Below are 19,864 nucleotides of genomic sequence, written 5' to 3'. Positions count from 1 at the left end.
AGGCCTGCAGCAGCCGAAAGAAGCAGCAATACCAGAGATCCAGGCAAAAGCTGCAGCAAAGAACTCAGCAGATGGAAAACTCCCAGTGGGACAAAGATCTTCAGCTTGCTGCCAATATGAATGACTTTCAGTCCTTCGATGAAGGCCTGCAAGTTGTTTTTGGGCCCAAAACAACTGGTTCAATCCCGATTCACTCCTGTGACAAGTTTGTCCTGCTCACTGACAAGCATGACATCCTTGCACACTGGGCTGAGCACTTCAATGAGCTCTTGAACAAAGAGTCCTCCATCTCTGTAGAGGCAACTGCCCCTGGCCCTCAATGTATTTATCCTTCTCTTTTACTTTGGGGGCCACAGAAAATGTGTCTGGATCCTCAACATCTGATGGAGATTAAAGTCACAAGACTTTCAAGCTGCTGTAACAAGGACAATTAGTTGTAATATGAGTGATAGTATTAATATAATTAGTACTGTTAGTATTTATTTGTACTTTATTGTTACATTAATAATGATAGACATTTCATGGATATTTCGCTCCAATGCATTATTGCAGGTGAGTTAGTTTTTGAGTTAGCAGGAAGTGGTTTTGTACTGTGCATAACCGATTGTGGCAGGAAGCGTCACCCCGCACAGACAGGAAACCAGTCCTAACAGTTTACATGCCAAACACCTACAGGTAGTCTGAATAACAAAAGCCTTACTTTTTATCACAATGAGTGAAATGCCAAGGTTTCTTCCATATTTCATTTGCTTTTGTGAAACTGAGATTAAACACTTATCAAGATTAATAATTTATCTTGAAATTCAATGTCTCCTAATTAAAATCAGCTGGAGACAATGAAAATGTACACTAGCAACATTTGATTGACAGAATCTTGATGAAAACAAATGAAATGTAATGCAATTTTCTGAGAAAAGAGGTTGATTGAAAGATGTGCTAGTCCTTCAGCTTGACTTTGGCTCAATGAGGAAGAATGAAAGAGAGGAGGACGATGCTGCAGGGTTACGTCTCAACAAAACAGGAAGCAAGAGAAGTAAAGCGACAAACCCAGAGAAGACCCCCCACACACACACACTCTTTACAGCTGAAGGAAAAACAAAGAGAAGTGGACGACTAAAAGTCTTTGATGAAACAAGACAAAACAAAAACTGGAAGTTCTTGCATCTAAAATGGGAACTGAAGAAAAAGATTTACAGGCCCCACCAATGAAGGAGCAGGGATCATCAGATGAAGGGAAGGAATCACCTCTCGATCCTCCTGAAGAGCAAGGATCTGAGGCTTCCTTCGACTCATACAAGTGGCACACAGTATCAGGGGGAACGCTCAATAAGCTGAAAGAAGAAGGAAGTAAACAGTCTTCTGCAGCCACAATGGAAAAGACTCAGAAGTCCTACAAATGGAGCAAATTGCAAAACTGGCGCAAGGCCCTGAGCGAAGATCCCGAGGAGAAGAACTCCTCCGGTGGAAAAGGGGGAACCAGAAAGAACCCCTTCAGGAGAGCCCTGTCCGAGCCTCCTGGGATACTGTTTGCAGCCTTCACCTCGTCCTCCAGCTCAGCTCAGCCTGCTTCTTCCTCTGCAGAGGCCTCTGGCTCCACTGAACCTTCCCTGAGAGGAGGTGGAGGAGCGCTCTTTAAGAAATACCTGAGGACGGTGTCCCTGAAGCTCCGGAGGCCGAGGCTGCCCAGTCGAGGAAGCACGTCGGCACCACAGTCAGGTGAAAACACACAGCAGTTTCAAGATCTCAATGCAGAAACTTAACATCGGTTTCCCATGTATTATAGAAATAAACACAATGTTGAGCCGTTTCTTGCTATATGTGGACTATTTGGGCCATTAGAGGCATTTTCACAAATTCTGCCTAGTGATAAAAGGATGATATTTTTGAGTAAAATATAGGCAATAAAGTTTGTATTAAAAACTTTTGTAATTAAAGACTCTAGGGCATGTGTCAAATTTTAGGCCTGCGGCATTCAATTCAGCCGCCAGGAGAAAATAAAAATGACAAAGAAAACATGAATCACTAAATAAATCATTAAATAATGCAGAGAACTCACAAACTTAATGAAACAGACTGCAGTCATTGTTAAACACCAATTGCCAAAATGTACCATTTATTTTTTCTAAAAATCCTGAAATTTCTGAGATAGAACTGTCAGAAATTACAACATAATTCATCACCATACCATCAGGGAATTAAAAAAATATATTCTGCGAGGACTACTCTTTTTCCCGCCCAAAATCTGCGATCCAGTTGAAATCAAACTGCTCACTATTTAACCCATGAACTAAAATTAGTTTGACACCCCCACACTGTTGGGTCACTGCACAGTGATTATAAACACTGATAAGAAACTTTCAAAGCTCAATAGTCAAAGAGTTCCTGGGCGGCACTTTACACAGTAAATAGTTCATTTTAATCTACAACATCCCCATCAGGCTACTGCTCCTATTGACAAATAACACACATATTTCCATTGATCTTGTGCAGTAATTCGTGACTTCACATACCACAATCACGGAGCCTGCAGGTCCATCTGATGTCTACAATAACTTAGTATTTTGAAGCACCAGCTTGTTCAAAAATCCTACATGCTGTATCTGTAGCCTTTATTGGCCTGTTTTTCCCTCCAAATTCAGAAATTTTGCTTAATCTTGCACGTATTAGCAAGATAGCATCTCAAGCTCAAATGGGAGCGGCTAAATGCAGTTGGAGTTAAGTGTCCTCATAATCAAGCCGAAAAACAAACTGAGGCCAGCGTATGCCTCCAATTATGCTGGTCAGATATCTCTACAGGGAAATATCCGTCACACTCAGATTGTTCCATTGCATCTTAATTAGGAGGTTATAAATAATGTAATTTGTTGTTGTTGTGACTTTATTGAATGAGTTGGGCATGAATCAGAGTCATTTTCCAAATATTAAAGAGATGATTATCAAGGAATACACGTCTGTTCCTCTGTGCATGCACAGATGTGGGAGAGGCTCATCCGACTCCAGCTACATCATCTGAACTCCCCTGGCTGCAGTGGGCTCCACCTCAGGAGGTTCCTCTGTGGGACATTAGCAAATGTATCCTGGAGGAAGGACAAATCATAATTTCTCCAGAGGAAGAGGTGCCAGCATTGCACAAGCTCGAGCATACACATGCATGAGGATGATCTTTAAAATGATACGTGTGTTTGTGTGTTTTTGATGTCATTCACAGCCAACAATGTGGACCAGAAACCGCTTCAGCAGCTGCTGGACCAATGCAAGCATGCAGAACCTCGCAGATATTGATACAGGTCTCTGAACAAGTACAAATCAAATTAAAGCCACAAGTGGCGTCGTAGGGTCCGAAGGAGTGGCCGGGGTCGTTAACCCATGTGTATTAAATATGAGCCTGTTTGAACTTTGTTTTTGAGCGTTATCGCGGTTTTCAATTATGGTGTGCGCCATCTGAGAACTCAAAGCATGATGGGTAATTTTCACATTGATTCTTGTTTAGGGCTGGACAGTCATGTGTATCAAATATGAGACTGTTTGAACATTGTATATGAGTTATAGCGGTTTTTCTATTATGGCATGCAAAATGACGGCAGTTGAAAAAACCCAGCACGAAACAGAAAAACATTTAAAAATCACTCTTAGTGAATTTGTTGCAAATCCATTGAAAAATAACCAAGATACAGCTTTTAAAATGTGATGGCGAAAGATTTTCCAGTGACATTATAGGCCCCTCCCACTGATCACAGTTTTTTCTTCATCAGTGACTGGCTCCCATCTTATAAGATTCATCCAACACTATTTTGAAGTCAACACGACATATCGTCTTTCCGCTAGAGCCGTTAGCGTTGAACGCCACTAAAAGTGGCACCCTCTGAGAAAGCAAGGCATGATGGGTAATTTCAACATTGAGTCTTGTTTAGGGATGGACAGTCAACATGTGTATCAAATATGAAGCAGTTTGAACTTTGCATATGAGAGATATGCATTTTCCTATTATGGCGTGCTAAATGGCAACAGCCGCGCCAAGACCAAACCATTAGAAATACGCAAATTATTTTGATGATTTTTAATCTTCAGTGTGTCCTAAGTGTTCTGGTCGAGTTTGAAGCGAATTGGGTTGAAAAATAGCCAAGATACAGCATTTACAATTTGATGGAAAATGCTTTTCCAGTGACATCACAGAATGTTTATTTTATTCATCAGCAACCTGCTCCCACTTTATAAGCTTCATCCAACACTATTTTGAAATCAACCCGACATATTGTCTTTCCGCTAGAGCTGTTAGCGTCTGAGAACGCAAAGCATGATGGGTAGTTTTCACATTGATTATTGTTTAGTGCTGGACAGTCATCATGTGTATCAAATTTGAGGCATTTTGAACATTAGAATTAGATGCATTTTTCTATTATGGTGTGCAATAGTTGCTCACAGTGAACATGAAGGTAATTGGAGCCAGTCAAAAACGCAAGGCATGATGGGAAATGTTTCAAGGCAGTCATGAATAGGCTTGGGCAAATGTCATTTGTGTGAAATTTGAGGCTGAGGCTTTTTTAAATTGTGGCATGCTTCAGGAATTAGCATTGCTACTTTGTTGCGGCGCTACGACCAAACCATTAGAGATATGCAAATTATTTCGATGATTTTTAATCTTCAGTGGGTCCTAAGTGTTCTGGTTGAGTTTGAAGCAAATCGGATGAAGCCCCTCAGACAAGTTCGCGCAAATGCATTTCGCCATTTTTGACCTTTGACTCAAGATGGCTGACTTCCTGTTTGGTTTGGGATCATTGTAACTCTTTGCTCATCTAGGGGTCAAGAATACACGTGGCGAATTTCATATGAATCGGGCAAACCTGCTGGTTGTGCGGTTCTATCATATTTTTTAAGTCGATAATGCGCCCCGTGCGCCAAAATATCTAATTGTTCAGCAGGCCTGAAGTGCGTGCAAATTTTGGTGAGACTTTGGGCATTCTAAGGGGCAAATACTCAAAAAAGCAAAAACAATAGGTTCCTACGGCCAGTATGGCCTTCGGACACTAAACAGACATACAAACTAGCATCAAAAATGTCCATGCAATGGTCTTTGCCATGCCGCCATCGCTGCACCGCCTTCGCTGTGCCACCTTAAGTTCATACAAAGACATAATAACAGTGAATTGCATACTATCAATGCATTATTATTGAATTGTTTAGACAGAAATGTACTATTGAGATATAAACTAAGACATGATTTGGCCAATTTCTTATTAACACAAAATGGAGAGTACCTCGATACAAAATAACACGATAAGAAATTAAGCATGCGTCTCATTGACCTTTTTGATTGAGAGGATAAAACCGAAGTGCGTGAAAAATTCCAAACATTTGTTTTATCCCCATATTAAATTGTCTTCACTCTGACGCACCATTTTCTGTATTTCTACAATGAGCTGGTTTAGGGCCGGGAGTTTAACAACTGATTCACATTTGACGCAAATCAGAGTTTGTATGTAACATTTTGTTATTTTTGGCTAAAATTCACTGCTCCGCCCTGCAAACACCAGAAAAGTTATCAAAAATCCATGGATAACTTTTGGTGTCCCACTTCTCTAGAAGTGAACCCTGTCAGTGAATCGCCCTAGGAGAAATAGCAATTTTGCAATATTCAATTCAAGATTCTGGACTTCCTGTGTGTTTTTGCCGCGGTCTTGATAATAAATTTTACTCATCTTGTCATGGTCTACTTCTGTGTCAATTTTCATGATTCTATGATGAATTAATTGTTTTGGCAATTCTTATCTTGTAATGCATTTTTGGCGTACCTGGGGGCGCTGGCGCGTCAAATTTTTGCATTTTTAAATTTGGAAATAGCCAGAAATTAGAGAGGTGTGCAATTGACTTTTGTTTGAATGTTTGCGACTCTTCATAATGGTTTAGTGGGTGAAAAGTAGGTGAGTGAGTTGGTTTCCGACACCGGGGGGGAGGGGGAGAGAGAAAGAGAGAAAGAAAGACAGAAAGAGAGAAAGGAAGAGTGAAAGAAAAAGAAAGAAAGCACTCGGGCTTAAATATCAATACATATAATTCATTATTCAGTAAAAAAAAGTGGCTCATAGAAAATCAGAGCTGTCAGCACAAACATGATCGCCTTTGCTGCCCCCTGCTGGCCTCTTGTCACTTGTTGAGTTTGGAACAGTCTTGTTGAAATGTATGTCGTATTTGGTTTGTGTTATTGAGAGGTATATATATATATATATATATATATATTTTATTGCATTGTGTTATGTGTATAATTGTAATTTTATTCCCTTTAGGATGACACATAACTGTCCAGGGACTACAGATAAAATATTTACAGAAATGTATATTAATATGCACTGTGCCTATAATAAATATATAAATAAATAAATAAAAATGTCATCAAAAAGGCTAAAAATGCATGTTTGCATGAACTGGAAAATGACATTTTCACAAGTATTTGCAGCACAAACCATTGATTTAAACTGTCCTAATAGTTAAAAATAGCTGAAAATATGACTTTTCTCCCCTAAGTGAGCAAAAGCATGACAAAGGGGATAACAATACAACACTGACTGATTGCTTAGGCTTCTTTCTCTTCGTTGGTCACTTTCGATAATTGTTACTAACCTACGCTCTGAATTGACTAACCAAATCATTTTATACACACTTTTAACTCGAATATTTAGATATTAAATGGCAGAGAGGAAGCGTTTAGGCACAACTTTACACATTTATTTAGTGACCATAAGATCCCAGGAATTAAACACAAAGCCTTTTAATTGTGAGGACAAACCACTATATTAGACTTTCTATAGATTTCCTTATAGAACATTTTCCATGAAAAAAAAAAATGCTTTTTCACTTCACTAACTGAGATTTACACATTGCTCTTTTCTCATGATGTCTTGGAAAACTGTGATACTTTACTATGACCGTATTTTATTCAAATCCACAATAGGTGAAAATTATTTCTGGCAGTGAGTACATTTTAGAATGCACGGTGAATGTGCAACTGAATTCCTAACATTCAATTACAGTAAATACACAGTGAATTGTACATTTCTAAGGCTTCTATACACACTTTCGTCTGTACTCGTTATTTCTACCTGCTCGTACCAGGGTCACAGGGGGAGGCTGGGGCCTATAACAGCAGCCTTTAGGTGTATAGGATGCCTTTCTACCTCAGGGCTTGACATAAACAAGTTATGGGGCCACCATGCAGCAGGACTTGAACCCACAATCTCTGCAATAAGCTCACAGTCACCTGTGTGCTTTTTAGACTCTAAGTAGCCTAGCATGCAGTACATGTTTTTAGTGGTGGGAGGAAACCAGTGTTCCAAAAGATAACCAACACAAGCACAGGGAGAACAGGTCAGTTTCACAAAAAGGACCCAAGAGTTAATTTAGAGTACTCAACAAGCCAGTGACATAAGTGTTGAGAATAAGGCTGTGAGGCAGCTTTGTTAACGTTAAGTCCTAAACAATCTGATGGATTGAACCTTGTGTTGATGGTTCAAGCTTTGCAATGTTAATACAGAAAAGAAATGCCTCAAACCCATCTCAGGATTTGAGATTCAGTATAATGAGCATCTGACGTAGTCTGTGACTCTGCACACTGTCAGAGAGGAAATAGGCTGATGTTTATTCGTGAAGACGACCGTTAAAATGCTTCCTCTGTGCTTTCCTGAGGATGATAACATCACGTCTCAGTGTACGCAGTCCCAGTGAGTGGAATGAGTTTAATCTTGGTTTGACTCAAAAGAAGACGTAACTCAGCGGTCAGACTGTGGCTGCAGCATCGTGTTAGTGAGACAGTGAGCTTCGTATGAGGAAAGAAGACATTTGTGGGCCACATGATGGGATTCAGACACTGGATTGTTTGTGGTGGTGGGGTTTTAGGTAAGAAGAGTTCAAGCTCTTTCACACTCATCCACCTCTTAGCCTACATGATCCCATCTCTGTCAAAGGGTTGTTTTAGTTATAGATAAATTTAAGTCTTTCTAAACCCTTTTAGACAGTTTATTTAGAGCGGTGCTGACCTAAATCTACTTCCTGTTTGTTGTAATCTGCATGTATTTAGTCATAATTGTACCTCAGTTGTATTGCAAGACTCTGAGGAAACTATGTCCTGAGTTGTTTAAAGAAGTAAAACGGTGTGTGTGCATTTTTAGTTGTTTTTGCAACAGTAAAACACCTCTTTGAAGGCACTGGAGCTACTGTGCATCATTAAACACGGGATGTGATGTTAAACTGTCCTTTGTGCGAAAAAAAATAGTATTCACATGAGGTTTACCATTTGAGAGTGGCATGGGAGCTGTCTGTGTATATTGAAAGGATATAAATTTGGGACTCATCATCAGTAGTGTTCCGTTGACTAAGAGGGTGTTTTGGCCTTTTAAACACTAGACACCCTCATCAAAGGTGGCCAACTACAGGCTGATCAAGCCTGAGCTTGCATATCTAAATGAGAGTGTTTTTTGGCTTTGACAAGACAAATGAAAAAGCTGGTGACTGCACAGCGAAGGATTCGGCAGCATTACTTTCCTCCCATTTCCCCCCAGGGTTCAAAAACATGCATGTTTGATTATATATATAAAAAACGGCTGTGTCCAGTGCGTACACTTGGATAAATCTGCTTTGAAAGAACAACTTAAAGGATTCAAAGCAATAACTAAAATGAGATGTAAATTTTCCCACCTCATGGTCTTGATTTCATTGCAATCCTCAGAATGTAGCCCCGACCATGTCGGCCCGCCAGGAGGTCCTCGACCAAAGAACCAGGATGGTGGAGTGAGGGTGAGTGCACCAGATTTAATCTCTTGTGTGGTTGCTTATATGCACTTACCGCAGACTGCCTCTTGCATGATGATTGCTTTCTTTCTGTTTAGGCACTGATCAAGCGGCGTCTGGAGAACAAAGCCAAGAGGAATGGAAACCCTCAGATGAACCCGATTGGTCTTAGCAAAGGAAGCAGGTACAGTCGGTGACTGTTAAGTGTTTAGTTCGATCTCTGTAGGGAGAAATCTATAGGCAACATGAAACAAATTTACTCAACTAAAAGTAAAAAAAAAATAAAGATAAAGAATAAAATATAAACCAAGACAACTTTGAAATTTGCCTTAAATAATAATTAAGCAAAGCTGGACAGAGGCAAATATTCTTTAAAAAGAAACAAATGGTATGTAAGCTATAAAAAACAGGGAGACTTATGTAATGCTCTTTTTGTTATTTCTGCCTTACCTGTGCCTCCTGCAATATTTTAAAAACTAAGGGGTTGAACCATTTATCTAGTAAATGAAAAAATTAAAAAAAATCTAAAATCACATTTAATGTATATTATTACCTTTTTTTTAATATAAGCTACAAAGTTTCTAAACAGAAACACCCTAATGTCAATTAGAATAATTTCATCAATAACAATTTTTTTACTTTTCTAATAAACAACTTAATTTTCTATTCTTTAAGTTTTTGGAAACCTACGTACTTCTAATAGGAAACCAGGTAATGACTGACTTTCTTCCCCGAAAACATCATCATTTGCTGCATTCTTCATGTTATACCAACATGACATAAAAATTTCCCTAATCCAATCATAACAGGATATGTCATTAAAAACAACAGCACAGTAGTTGTATTGTCTATCATTTTAGTTGGGGACACAATTCTCAAGGGTCTTTAAGGATTTTTTTTTAAGTTCAATGCCTTAACCAGCAAAACTCTAGTGATGATTTTTCTCATGTACTTCTCTGACTTGTTACTGTCCGTTTTATTATCCAGGCACTATGGTTCCCGGGAGTCTGTGTCCATCCCAGTCAGTGCTGTTGGGAGTTTAGACCTGAGTGCCGACACCAGCACCGTCATCAGGCCGGTCCACAGCTCCATTCTGGGAGAAAAGTACTGCTTTGAGGTGAAGCATGGCTCCTGTTCAATTGTGTTTGTTCAATGAAAGTTAGAGGTGAAAGTGGACAATGTCTGTTTTCCTCTAAATCACGTCAATTATTGTTGAACCTTGTGGTTGTACCTGAGCATGTCTGTAGACTAAATAGACTAGAGGCTCTCCATCCTTGGATCAAAACCCAAAAGTGGGTATTTAACCCTTTTACCTTTTTTTTGTGCGCATTCGGGAAAAGCTAAATCTTGTTTTTTATTAGGATTTATTTATTTAGCAAGGCCATTTATTCTGATTTTGCAGGGTAAACCTTAAAGCTCTTTATTTTTCTTCTCTTATCACTTCCTTATTTCAAGTTAAAAAGGCACCCTGCATCTTCTGGAAATGCTCAAGGAATAATCGGTCTCCACAAATCTCTTATTAATTTAAAAAAAATGTCCTTGAAACTTTGGTCCATTGGGCACTACACAATACTTACTGATTTGAAACAGCATTAACTAAATTGCTGAAATGGTGTGTTTGCAAAGAGACAATGTGAAATATCAATCAAGGTTCATAGTCCTCTAGGTTGTATATATGGTCTTTACCCAGAACCAAAGATGCCTCTTAAATGATAGATGAACTTGTCCAGGTTTCTGATGTTGCCTTGTGCATGTGTCTTCTCCACTGAGACTTAAACAGATCTGATGCTATAAATACATTACAGGTGATAAACTCAGAGAACACGCACTGCTTTGGCTGCTCATCGGCTGCCGAACGAGACCGCTGGATTGAAGACTTGAGACGAGCTGCGCAGCCCAATAAGGTGATTGTTTTGTCCTTTTATTTAAAAAACATCTGTTATTAGAAGGTTAGTAATGAATAATCTCTCAATGCTCCCAGGACAACATTGAAAGAACAGAGAACTCCTTATGTCTGTGGGTCAACGAGGTGAAGGACCTGACACCCAAACGACGCTATTATTGCGAGGTACACCTTGATGGGACCCTGTTTGCCCGAACCAGCAGCCAAACTGTCGGCAAGCCTTCCAGTCGCTCCAGCACAGCAGGGGAGGGTTCATCTGGGTCTTTAGGAGTCACGGTTGGGGGGTGTCAACTCTTCTGGGGGGAGTTCTTTGAGCTTGACAACTTGCCCTGTGTATCTCAAATTAGCCTTTATATTTTTCGTGATGAGGACCCCAAGAAAAAGCGGCATTCCCGAGAAGAGTCCAGTCTGCATCCACTGGGCAGTGTTGCCATACCTTTGGCAGATATCCGAGGAAGGACCTATCAGGAGCGCTGGTATCCCATCTGTCCGTACAAGCAATCGAGCACCGCGGGGCACAAAGAACTGCTCGGGCCTCAAGCTTCACTTCGCATTAAGGCTCGCCTCCAGAATTTACAAGTGCTGCCAATGGAGAAATACAAAGAGTTTGCAGAGTATGTGACAGTGGATTATGTGGAGATGTGCAGAAACATAGAGCCTATACTCAATGTAAAAGGGAAAGAAGAGTTGGCAGGAGCGCTTGTGCATGTACTTCAAAGTATCGGCAAAGCTAAGGTGGGAAAATGAGGACACATTTTTGATAATGATTGTTCGAAAACATAAAAGTGTTTGTTTTCCTTTTAGGAATTCCTGATTGACATGGGTAGAATGGAGGTGGAGCGACTTGGAGAGAAGGAAGCGCTGATCTTCAGAGAAAATACACTGGCTACTAAAGCGATAGATGAATACATGAAGCTAGTCGGCCAGAAGTACCTCATTACTACTCTCGGTAAAGTATTAAATAGATAACAATTAACCCTCACGAGACGTAATAAAGAATAAATACCTTGTCCACACTATCCAAGACCAAGACTTGCCAGAGACCCAAACGCACCTAAGCAAAGACAAGAACCAGACTAAAACAATCACTGTAAAAATCAATTTAAAGAAACCATGACAAGGTTGAACAGTTGATGTGATGTATTTTTAGGCAAAAGGTACCGCACCCCAAGACAAAAAGCCACATTAGTTGAGATGTCTTGTACTTGAATCCATGAACTGGATCACTGGATCCTCACTCTATGCTTTATTGCTCTTCACCCAGGAGACTTCATCAATGGTCTTTATTCCTCAGTGGAGAACTGTGAGGTTGACCCTCGTAAATGTCTGACCTCTGAGCTGTCAAACAATCAGAGACACCTGAGCAGGACCTGTGAGGAGGTTGTGCAGAAAATCATTAAGATGCATGGGTAAGAATGAACAATCCAGTGGAAGCTCCCAGCTAACTGCATTATCAGAGTGTCTAAATGACAAATCTATTACTTTTAGACCCTTCCCTGAAGAGTTGAACAAGATCTTCTCCAGCTGGGTGGAGTTGTGTGAAGACCAGGGCCGGCCAGAGATTGGACAGCGTCTTATATCTTCTTCTTTGTTCCTTCGCTTCCTCTGTCCAGCTATTCTCAGTCCTTCTCTGTTCAGGCTAACACAGTCATATCCAGAGTCAAAGACTCTCCGTACTCTCACCTTGACCGCCAAAGTCATCCAGAATCTTGCCAACTTCACCCTGTACGTAACTGCAAGGAAATTATACAACCTCCCTTTGTTTTGTTTACACTTGAGTGAATCAACTCTGGGATGAAAGCACATTCCTGATATCTGTTAAATGTACCTATGTGACTTAGATTTGGTGAGAAGGAGGAGTACATGCTCTTCATGAATGACTTCCTGCAGCAGCACTGGGAAGGGATGAGAGGCTTCCTCCAAACAGTTTCCAATCAAGATGCTGAAATCACAATGACTTCCTTTGACGGTTATGTGGATCTGCCTCTGCGGTTGGCAGTGCTCCACGGGTTGCTGGTCGACATAATCTCCCAGAAGGACCAGGTATGAAGGAACAGCATGATTTTTATGTATTAGTGAACAATAATGATAAAATTGCATGTATCTCTTTTACCAATGCCTGGATGCTTAAATTGTATTAGGAAACTGGTCTGAATTTGGATCTTGTGCCAATCCCATCCTGATGGCAGTTTTCTACACTAAGATACAGATCCCATGTTAAAAGGGCACTGAATGTTTTCTCCACAGGATACAATTGACAAGTTACACCCTCTGCCGTTAATCCTGAACCAGATAACAGAGTCACTGGGACCCGAGGCCCCTCGCATCCTTATCAGCGGGCAAGTGGAAACCTAATATTTGTATAACCAGCAAGTAGGTTATATTTCAAACTCAAACACAGACTTTGACCTTAAATCTTCTCTTTTCAGCCAAATGGGGCAAGAGAAGCCAGAATATGTTCCTCCTAAAGACTTGGGAAAATACAGCCCTCACCAGTCATCAATGCAACAGCTTCCACAGGACTCCAAAGGCCAAAGAGATGGGTAATCATGATAAAATATGACATCACCTTCATTTCGCAGTGAAAGAGAAACAAGTTGTTTCTCATCAGCCAGGGAAGCACATCACATAGTGGCATGGAAAGATATTAAGATGATTTTCTTAATCACTTCTCCAGCCTTATTTGAACAAGGCGCACATTTATTGTAAAAGGATTCCACCAGTAAACAACAACTTGTGAATCTTGAAAACTTGAGGATGATTCACCAGTTGGCAATATTTTGCTGAAAATGAAACAAGAATATCTCTATGACACTGACTAAATCCTCACTTACATGTTTTGGGATTATATCACACATTCCTATAGTATTTTTGCAATAAAACTGGTGGCTAAATCTTTTGCAACAAACAAGCTTCTCAAACTATCAAATTTTTCACGACCTAATCTTGCGTAAATTCAGTGTAACCCTCCCCACTTCCATACATCATCCAAAGCATATAAATATGACATTATTATCGTAGCTTACTATATAAACTCTATTTAGCATATTTGGTAAGATTTCTGTAAGTTTGATAGCTTCTAAAGTCATCCAAACAGGGAAAGATGATAAAATAGATGGAAATTCAGTTTTTTTAGTTAAATTTGTATTTTCTGTATGAAGTTAGTTGTCTCTCACTCACTGATTCACAGAGATGGCAGGCTTCGTCGCAGCATTAGGAGACCAGTGAAGAGAACCCAGAGCGCCCCTCACAGACCAGGTCACCCAAAGCACGCCCTGAGGAGACAGACCAGCTCAGAGACTCTGCCCACATCTGACCAGGATCAAGAGGAGGAGACCAGCCAGCCGCTTATCTCCTCACCTAATACTGTGAGTACTACTAGCTGAGGATACATGGTTAACTGGTTAAGGAAAATTTCTAATGCTTCTCGTCTTCCAGAGCGCAAGTCTAAAAAGGAACCCAGCACCAGTTCCTTGGATCAAAGTCAACCACAAGAGGGAGTCAAGTGAGCTAAAAACTCACCATGAACAGTTCAACATACTAGACAAGGTATGTCAAACACAGCCACTTTCATTTTCAGAGCTGGCCTAAAGTACTGTCAGGATATCACCTGTTCATCACAGGATTAACACATGACTAAAAGATCAAAACACAAGTATCTTAAAGCTACAATTGTTAAGAACCTGAAATTTGATTTAAACTCTGAAACAGTGAAGACTAAGTAAACTCCCATTTGTCGACAGCTGCTCATCCAAGACAGTCCAGACATTAAAATATTGATGCAAATTTTATGAGAAATATGTTATTAGGGTTATGGTTAGGGTTACCCAACCATTGCCACCTAATAACTGTGGAGTTGAGTCTTACGTACTCTGCGAAGTCTATAGGTTATTTTCATAACCCTGGTCCTCTGAGTAATAGGAGTGAGGTGTCTCACTATGGGATATATGCCTCTGCGTCAGAAGCCCTATCGCATTATGCAAATCCTGACTGTCCGGTGAAATGTATTCCTCTGCCGCCGGTAGTCCTGCCTACTATAAGTAGAGTGGGCGGGGAATGCAACTCCATTCAAATAAGCAAACCTCTTCTCACTCATTCAGCAAGAAGGGCTGTCTAGTGAGACATCGCACTCATACTACTCAGAGAACCGGGGTTATGTAAATAACCTAAAGTTCTCTTTGATAACATTTGTTTCGATGTCTCACTATGGGATATGGTAGCTCACGTATTGAAGACAGATTTCTTGCGCGCTACACCAGCCCACAGGGTGAGCACTGTACTGCTCAGGACAAGAGAACCGCCCGTACCATACACGAAGCGGAGACATCCGACTGGTAAAACCGTTCAAAATATGCTGAACAGACTCCACTCAAGACCTTCCACTTACGGTTGTACAAAGACAAAGAGGAGAAAACCTCTCCTCTTTGGAGAGGTTTTCAGTGGTGGGAAGGCGTAGACCAGCACGAGCGGCCAACCATGCGTTAACGCGTCGACCCCGAGGGGAGCCCCCAAACTGTGAAGGGAGTAATAATAATAATAATTAATTGGATTTTTATACAGCGCTTTATTAATCATAGACACTCAAAGTGCTTTACAGAATTAAGCCATTATTCTTTCATTCCACACTTAGTGGTGGTGAGCTACTATTGTAGCCACAGCTGCCCTGGGGCAGACTGACTGAAGCGAGGCTGCCATAGTGCGCCATCGGTCCCTCCGACTACCATCAACACTCACTCACACACTGCATTCATTCTAGGCAATGTGGGTGAAGTGTTTTGCCCAAGGACACAATGACAGATACCACTGGAGCGACTGTCCCCCCACGGTGGCAGCTGGAATTCTCAGTGGTCTCCCATCCAACTACTAACCAGGCCCAGACATGCATAGCTTCCGAGATTTAATGAGATCACGCAATGACACTCATACAGGCTGGTATGGAGTAAAACACCACGCACTGTACGTTTACTTCCGCAGCAAACAGATTCACCTCGGACCCTGCATAACGGGCCCACATCTGTTCCACAACCTCCGGGTGTAGCATTCATTCTCCATAAAACTGTGTTGACCTTAAAGGTAAACAGAGAAAATACATTAGTAGGAAACAGAGGAGGTCGGTTGCTTTGATACTGCTTCTCTCATCGGTTTTACAAAAGTGCTCAGATATGTGCATCATTCCCGCGTAGAGTCCAAATTTAGCCTGCTGAAGACCCAGGTAGTCGGTGTTTTCGTGCACCAGGGACATGTGTGTAAGCGAGGTGACTGCCCATGCTTCGATATTGCTGCTGAGCCGCTTCCACCGGTTTTTAAAAAGTGCTCGGATCAGCCGAAAGTTGCATCAGCGGAAAACCCTGGTCACCTCCTTGAGTATGAATATGTGTAATATTAATAATATAAACACCAGTGACGTGCCGTGAGCCCTGGGGTTGGGTAGGCAGCGCGTTGAAAATCAAGACCACCAATGACAATTTCATGTTTCTGCTGGCGAGTGTTAATTCAATTCAACTTTATTTGTATAAAGCAATTTACATCAAAATATAAAATTCATGAGAAAGAAAAAACCCAACAAGATCCACATGAACAAGCATTTAGCCATCTAACAAAATCAACATTGTAAAACACCAATAAAGAAACAATTATTTAATAGCAGCCTCCATACTCTCCCAACAAGACATATTTCATGGTGTGGCAGTGCAATCGTTGTTTGTGTTGGAAACACAGAAACACGGAGAAAGTGACAACAACTCGGAACAGCCTCAGTGAGGAGCATCCACAAAGTAAATCCTTCCATTCACTGAAAAATACGAACAATTTTCTGACCTTACCTTTGCTGAAGGTCTGGTAGCTCAGGTGTTGGTCTCCCATCTTTTAAAAGCTGTTTTTCCTCAAAACAAAGTTTCTCTATTGTCTCTAGCGCTGTCATCCTGCCTGTAGTGTTATCTCACCCACTCGTGAGAGCAACAGAAAACGTAGCAGCAGCGGTCACGTGATATCAATTCACTAATGCACTGTGAACATACGTATAGCATTTAGCATAGCACGGTTACGTCCAAAGGCAGTGTAGAGAGCTGCCTTTTTACTAAAAGATTTTCATCTTGGGGAACTGACTGCGCATGCGCAAACACGTTATGAGAACAGAGGCAGAGCAGCAATGTGCTTTTGGGAGTGGGTGTGGCCTCCTCCTGCCTTACAGCGGAGTGAGACTGCAGCCGTTCCAGGAAATAGCGCCGTTTAGTAATTTGGGCTATGAACCGCACAAAATCCAGACACTTTCGAACTTAAAGGTACTATAGGCTATCGGAAATGGAAAAATAAATAATTTATAATTATATTATAATTAAAACAAATTATCAAAATATCAATTCACCCTTGGGTACCCTGACTGCACGTCACTGATAAACTCTATTAAAACACTTAAGATTTCTGGAATAAAATTACAAATGCTGTTAGGTTGGAAATATCAGAGTGAACAAGCTTGTTGCCGTTTTTATCCCTCTCAACCTATGACTCCCCACCCCCCCCCCCCCTCCAGGTCGTGCATGCGCGCAGCCAGTGTGAAAAGGCTTATTGGAAAAAATGCTGGTCACTTTAATTGTAAATGAATTGTAATTGAAATGAAAGATGTAATTGACCCAAACCTTGGTTATGTGGTTGGCTAGAAAATGTCCTCTTCACTCATTGTCTCTGTCACAGCACGTTCAGGAGCTGTCCGAGCTTCGCCTGGGCATTGAGCAGGTGACGGAGCGCGAACTGGACATGGCCAAACGTCTGGAGGACTTTATCATCCAATGCCAGGACCAGAATGCAATGCTGCAGGCTGAGGTGAACGCACTGCGGAGCCTGCTAGCAGAGCGAGAAGAGCAGCTTGCCAGCGCCATCTTCAGGTAGGAGTTAAGACAGGTCTCTGACCCAATTTTGGGTCCTGACCAATGAGTTGAGAACCTCAGTTCTAAAGCTTCAGCTGCTCAAAACCATTTGTATTGTTGATTGCTAACATTTTGGTCATTTTTAGCATTTATTTGCACCAAAATTCATTATTTGTGGGAAAACTGTGCATACGTTGGGCTAAAAAAAAAAGCAACGGGACATGATCACATCCTAAAAATAATTGATAAACATTTCCACGTACCTCTGCCTACAGAGTTACACGTACCCCGGTTTGGTAAAACACTATATTTGAACATTGTGTCTGTTTCTATCACAGGTTGGGTGTGATTGAGGAGGAACGAGAGGATGATGAGAAGAAGCTGTGTGTTGCTGTTGCAGCGGCCGAGCGGATGAATGTGCTGGTAAAAAAAAAAAAAAAAAAAAAAAAGGGATTCCTCATTTCACTAAGTTTTGTAGAATTTTTAAAAACAGACCATGATTGTAAGGCTTGAACTGCATGAAAATTATTAAAGTTTGACTATTTGACAATTACAGTGTGTTTTGCACAGAGCTACATTGTAAGATGTGGGTTATTGCTCATAGGCTTCCTTTTAGTGGTGTTATTTCCTCTTTACTGTAACCGTGAAGTATCTCTCCTTCCGTGGAATTTATGATACATCTTTGCCTTACAGGAGGAGCAGTTTGCAGAGCTCATGAAGGACCTTCAGCAGCTGAGTGACTCTCATGTTGGACAGAACAACTCACAGCATCCTGAAAAGCCACTTATCAACAACAACTGAACTCCGCTGAAGTCACACTGCTTTTATATATAAATCTTTGCAGCTCTGCCTACAGTCTCAACTTTTCTTATTAAAGAAGCCTCCTACCAGGCAGATACATGTATGTCTACTGTTGATTGGTTTTACTGTATTTTCCACTGCATGCAGTCTATGAAAATAAAAACTTTTTAAAATATCTTTTTTTTTTTTTAAATGCATAATTTGGCTATGATGATATTTTTAAAAATAAGTGCTTTGATAATAAAACAAATAGACAATATCTATTTGCTAAACCAGAATAAGATGATTGTGGCGATAAACGTGCAGAGAGCCATGTTTTCACTCATTCAATGTGCAAGGTTGTGGAGTATGTTCCAAAAACATTTCTAAATGGTCATAAAATGTGCTTTTTAAAATAAATGAATTAAATAAACAATGATTGAGCTGAATGAAATGCTTACTTTATAAAATAATAATGGCTTAGATGGTGCTTTTTCAAGGAGACTCAAAGCGCGTACAGAAACCGTTGTTCATTCATGCCAGTCACTCACATCAGGCATCCCAGTGGTGGTAAGCTACAATCCTGCCATTTCACACCTACGGCCCCTCTGACCAGGCAATGTGAGTGAAGTGCCTTGCCCAAGGACTGGATAGAGCTGGATTCGAACCACTCTACCACTGACCCACGGTCGCCCTTACGACTGAAACAAAAATAAATTACTACATTATATATATATATTATTATAAATATTATCATTTTGATGATTATCAATATAACAATTGCCTTATTATCCATCCATCCCTTTTCTGACCCGCTTACTCCTTTTTTCAGGGTCACGGGGGTCTGCTGTTGCCCATCTTCGGCTCTCAATGGGCAATAGGCAGGGGTACACCCTGGACAGGGCGCCAGTCCATCGCAGGGCAACACACAGACAAACAACCACTTGATAAAAACCCTTATCCCACCATTACTGTCATGTTCTGAAAAAACCCAAACTGCTAGATATTAACAACATGATTAAACTTAAAAGAGCATGTCTAATTTACAAGGTCCTGCATTCCCTTGCTCCCCCACCTTTAAAGGAGTTTATTAAACGTACAGAACATTCTGAAAGGTTAACCCGAGCCACCACCAGAGGGTACCTGGCGATACCTCATAGACGTACTACCTTTGGCCAAACTGTACTATCTGTCCAAGGCGGAAACCTGTGGAATAGTCTAACAATAACACAGAGAGAATGCCTCTTTTAAAGCTCAAATGAAAAACTGGTTATGGTCAAATCAAACCTGTTCTCACGCATAGCAACACTGGGTTGAGTGCAATAGTAGTGGGCTATGTGCAATAATGGGGGGGGGGGGGGGATTTGTTTTGTACACAGTCCCATGTGACCCCAGCCCCATTTGGGACAACAGATGGAAATTAGCCACTGGCTACAATCTGGCATTTACATTCATTTATTTTTATTTATTTATGTATGTCCATTAACATGCACTGTCCCAATCAAATAAATACATTTAAAAAAAAAAAAAAAAAAAAAAAAAA

General features: G+C 40.8%; 1 protein-coding gene across 2 annotated transcripts; it reads left to right on the top strand.

Moving 5' to 3' along the window:
- The first annotated feature begins 837 nt into the window (after positions 1–837).
- rasal3 (RAS protein activator like 3) lies at positions 838–18,485 on the top strand. Of its 2 annotated transcripts, XM_028456543.1 has the most exons (19): positions 838–1,716; positions 2,974–3,116; positions 3,209–3,287; positions 8,714–8,781; positions 8,874–8,959; positions 9,763–9,892; positions 10,581–10,679; positions 10,757–11,413; positions 11,483–11,627; positions 11,943–12,087; positions 12,167–12,403; positions 12,520–12,721; positions 12,926–13,017; positions 13,108–13,221; positions 13,869–14,046; positions 14,117–14,227; positions 17,369–17,559; positions 17,880–17,964; positions 18,235–18,485. In XM_028456543.1, the coding sequence occupies exons 1-19, from the start codon at positions 1,170–1,172 to the stop codon at positions 18,340–18,342; spliced, it is 3,417 nt and encodes a 1,138-aa protein (XP_028312344.1). In that variant the 5' UTR covers positions 838–1,169; the 3' UTR covers positions 18,343–18,485. The 2 variants fall into 2 exon arrangements, with proteins under 2 accessions (XP_028312344.1, XP_028312351.1); XM_028456550.1 differs by lacking the exons at positions 838–1,716; positions 2,974–3,116; positions 3,209–3,287 and adding an exon at positions 6,985–7,884 and having other exon boundaries at positions 18,235–18,483.
- The last annotated feature ends 1,379 nt before the right edge of the window (positions 18,486–19,864 follow it).

This window comes from Gouania willdenowi, chromosome 1 (assembly GCF_900634775.1).
Source record: "Gouania willdenowi chromosome 1, fGouWil2.1, whole genome shotgun sequence".
NCBI lineage: Eukaryota > Metazoa > Chordata > Actinopteri > Blenniiformes > Gobiesocidae > Gouania > Gouania willdenowi.
The sequence above is the reverse complement of the archived record's forward strand: the minus strand, read 5'-3'. Positions and strand labels throughout refer to the sequence as shown.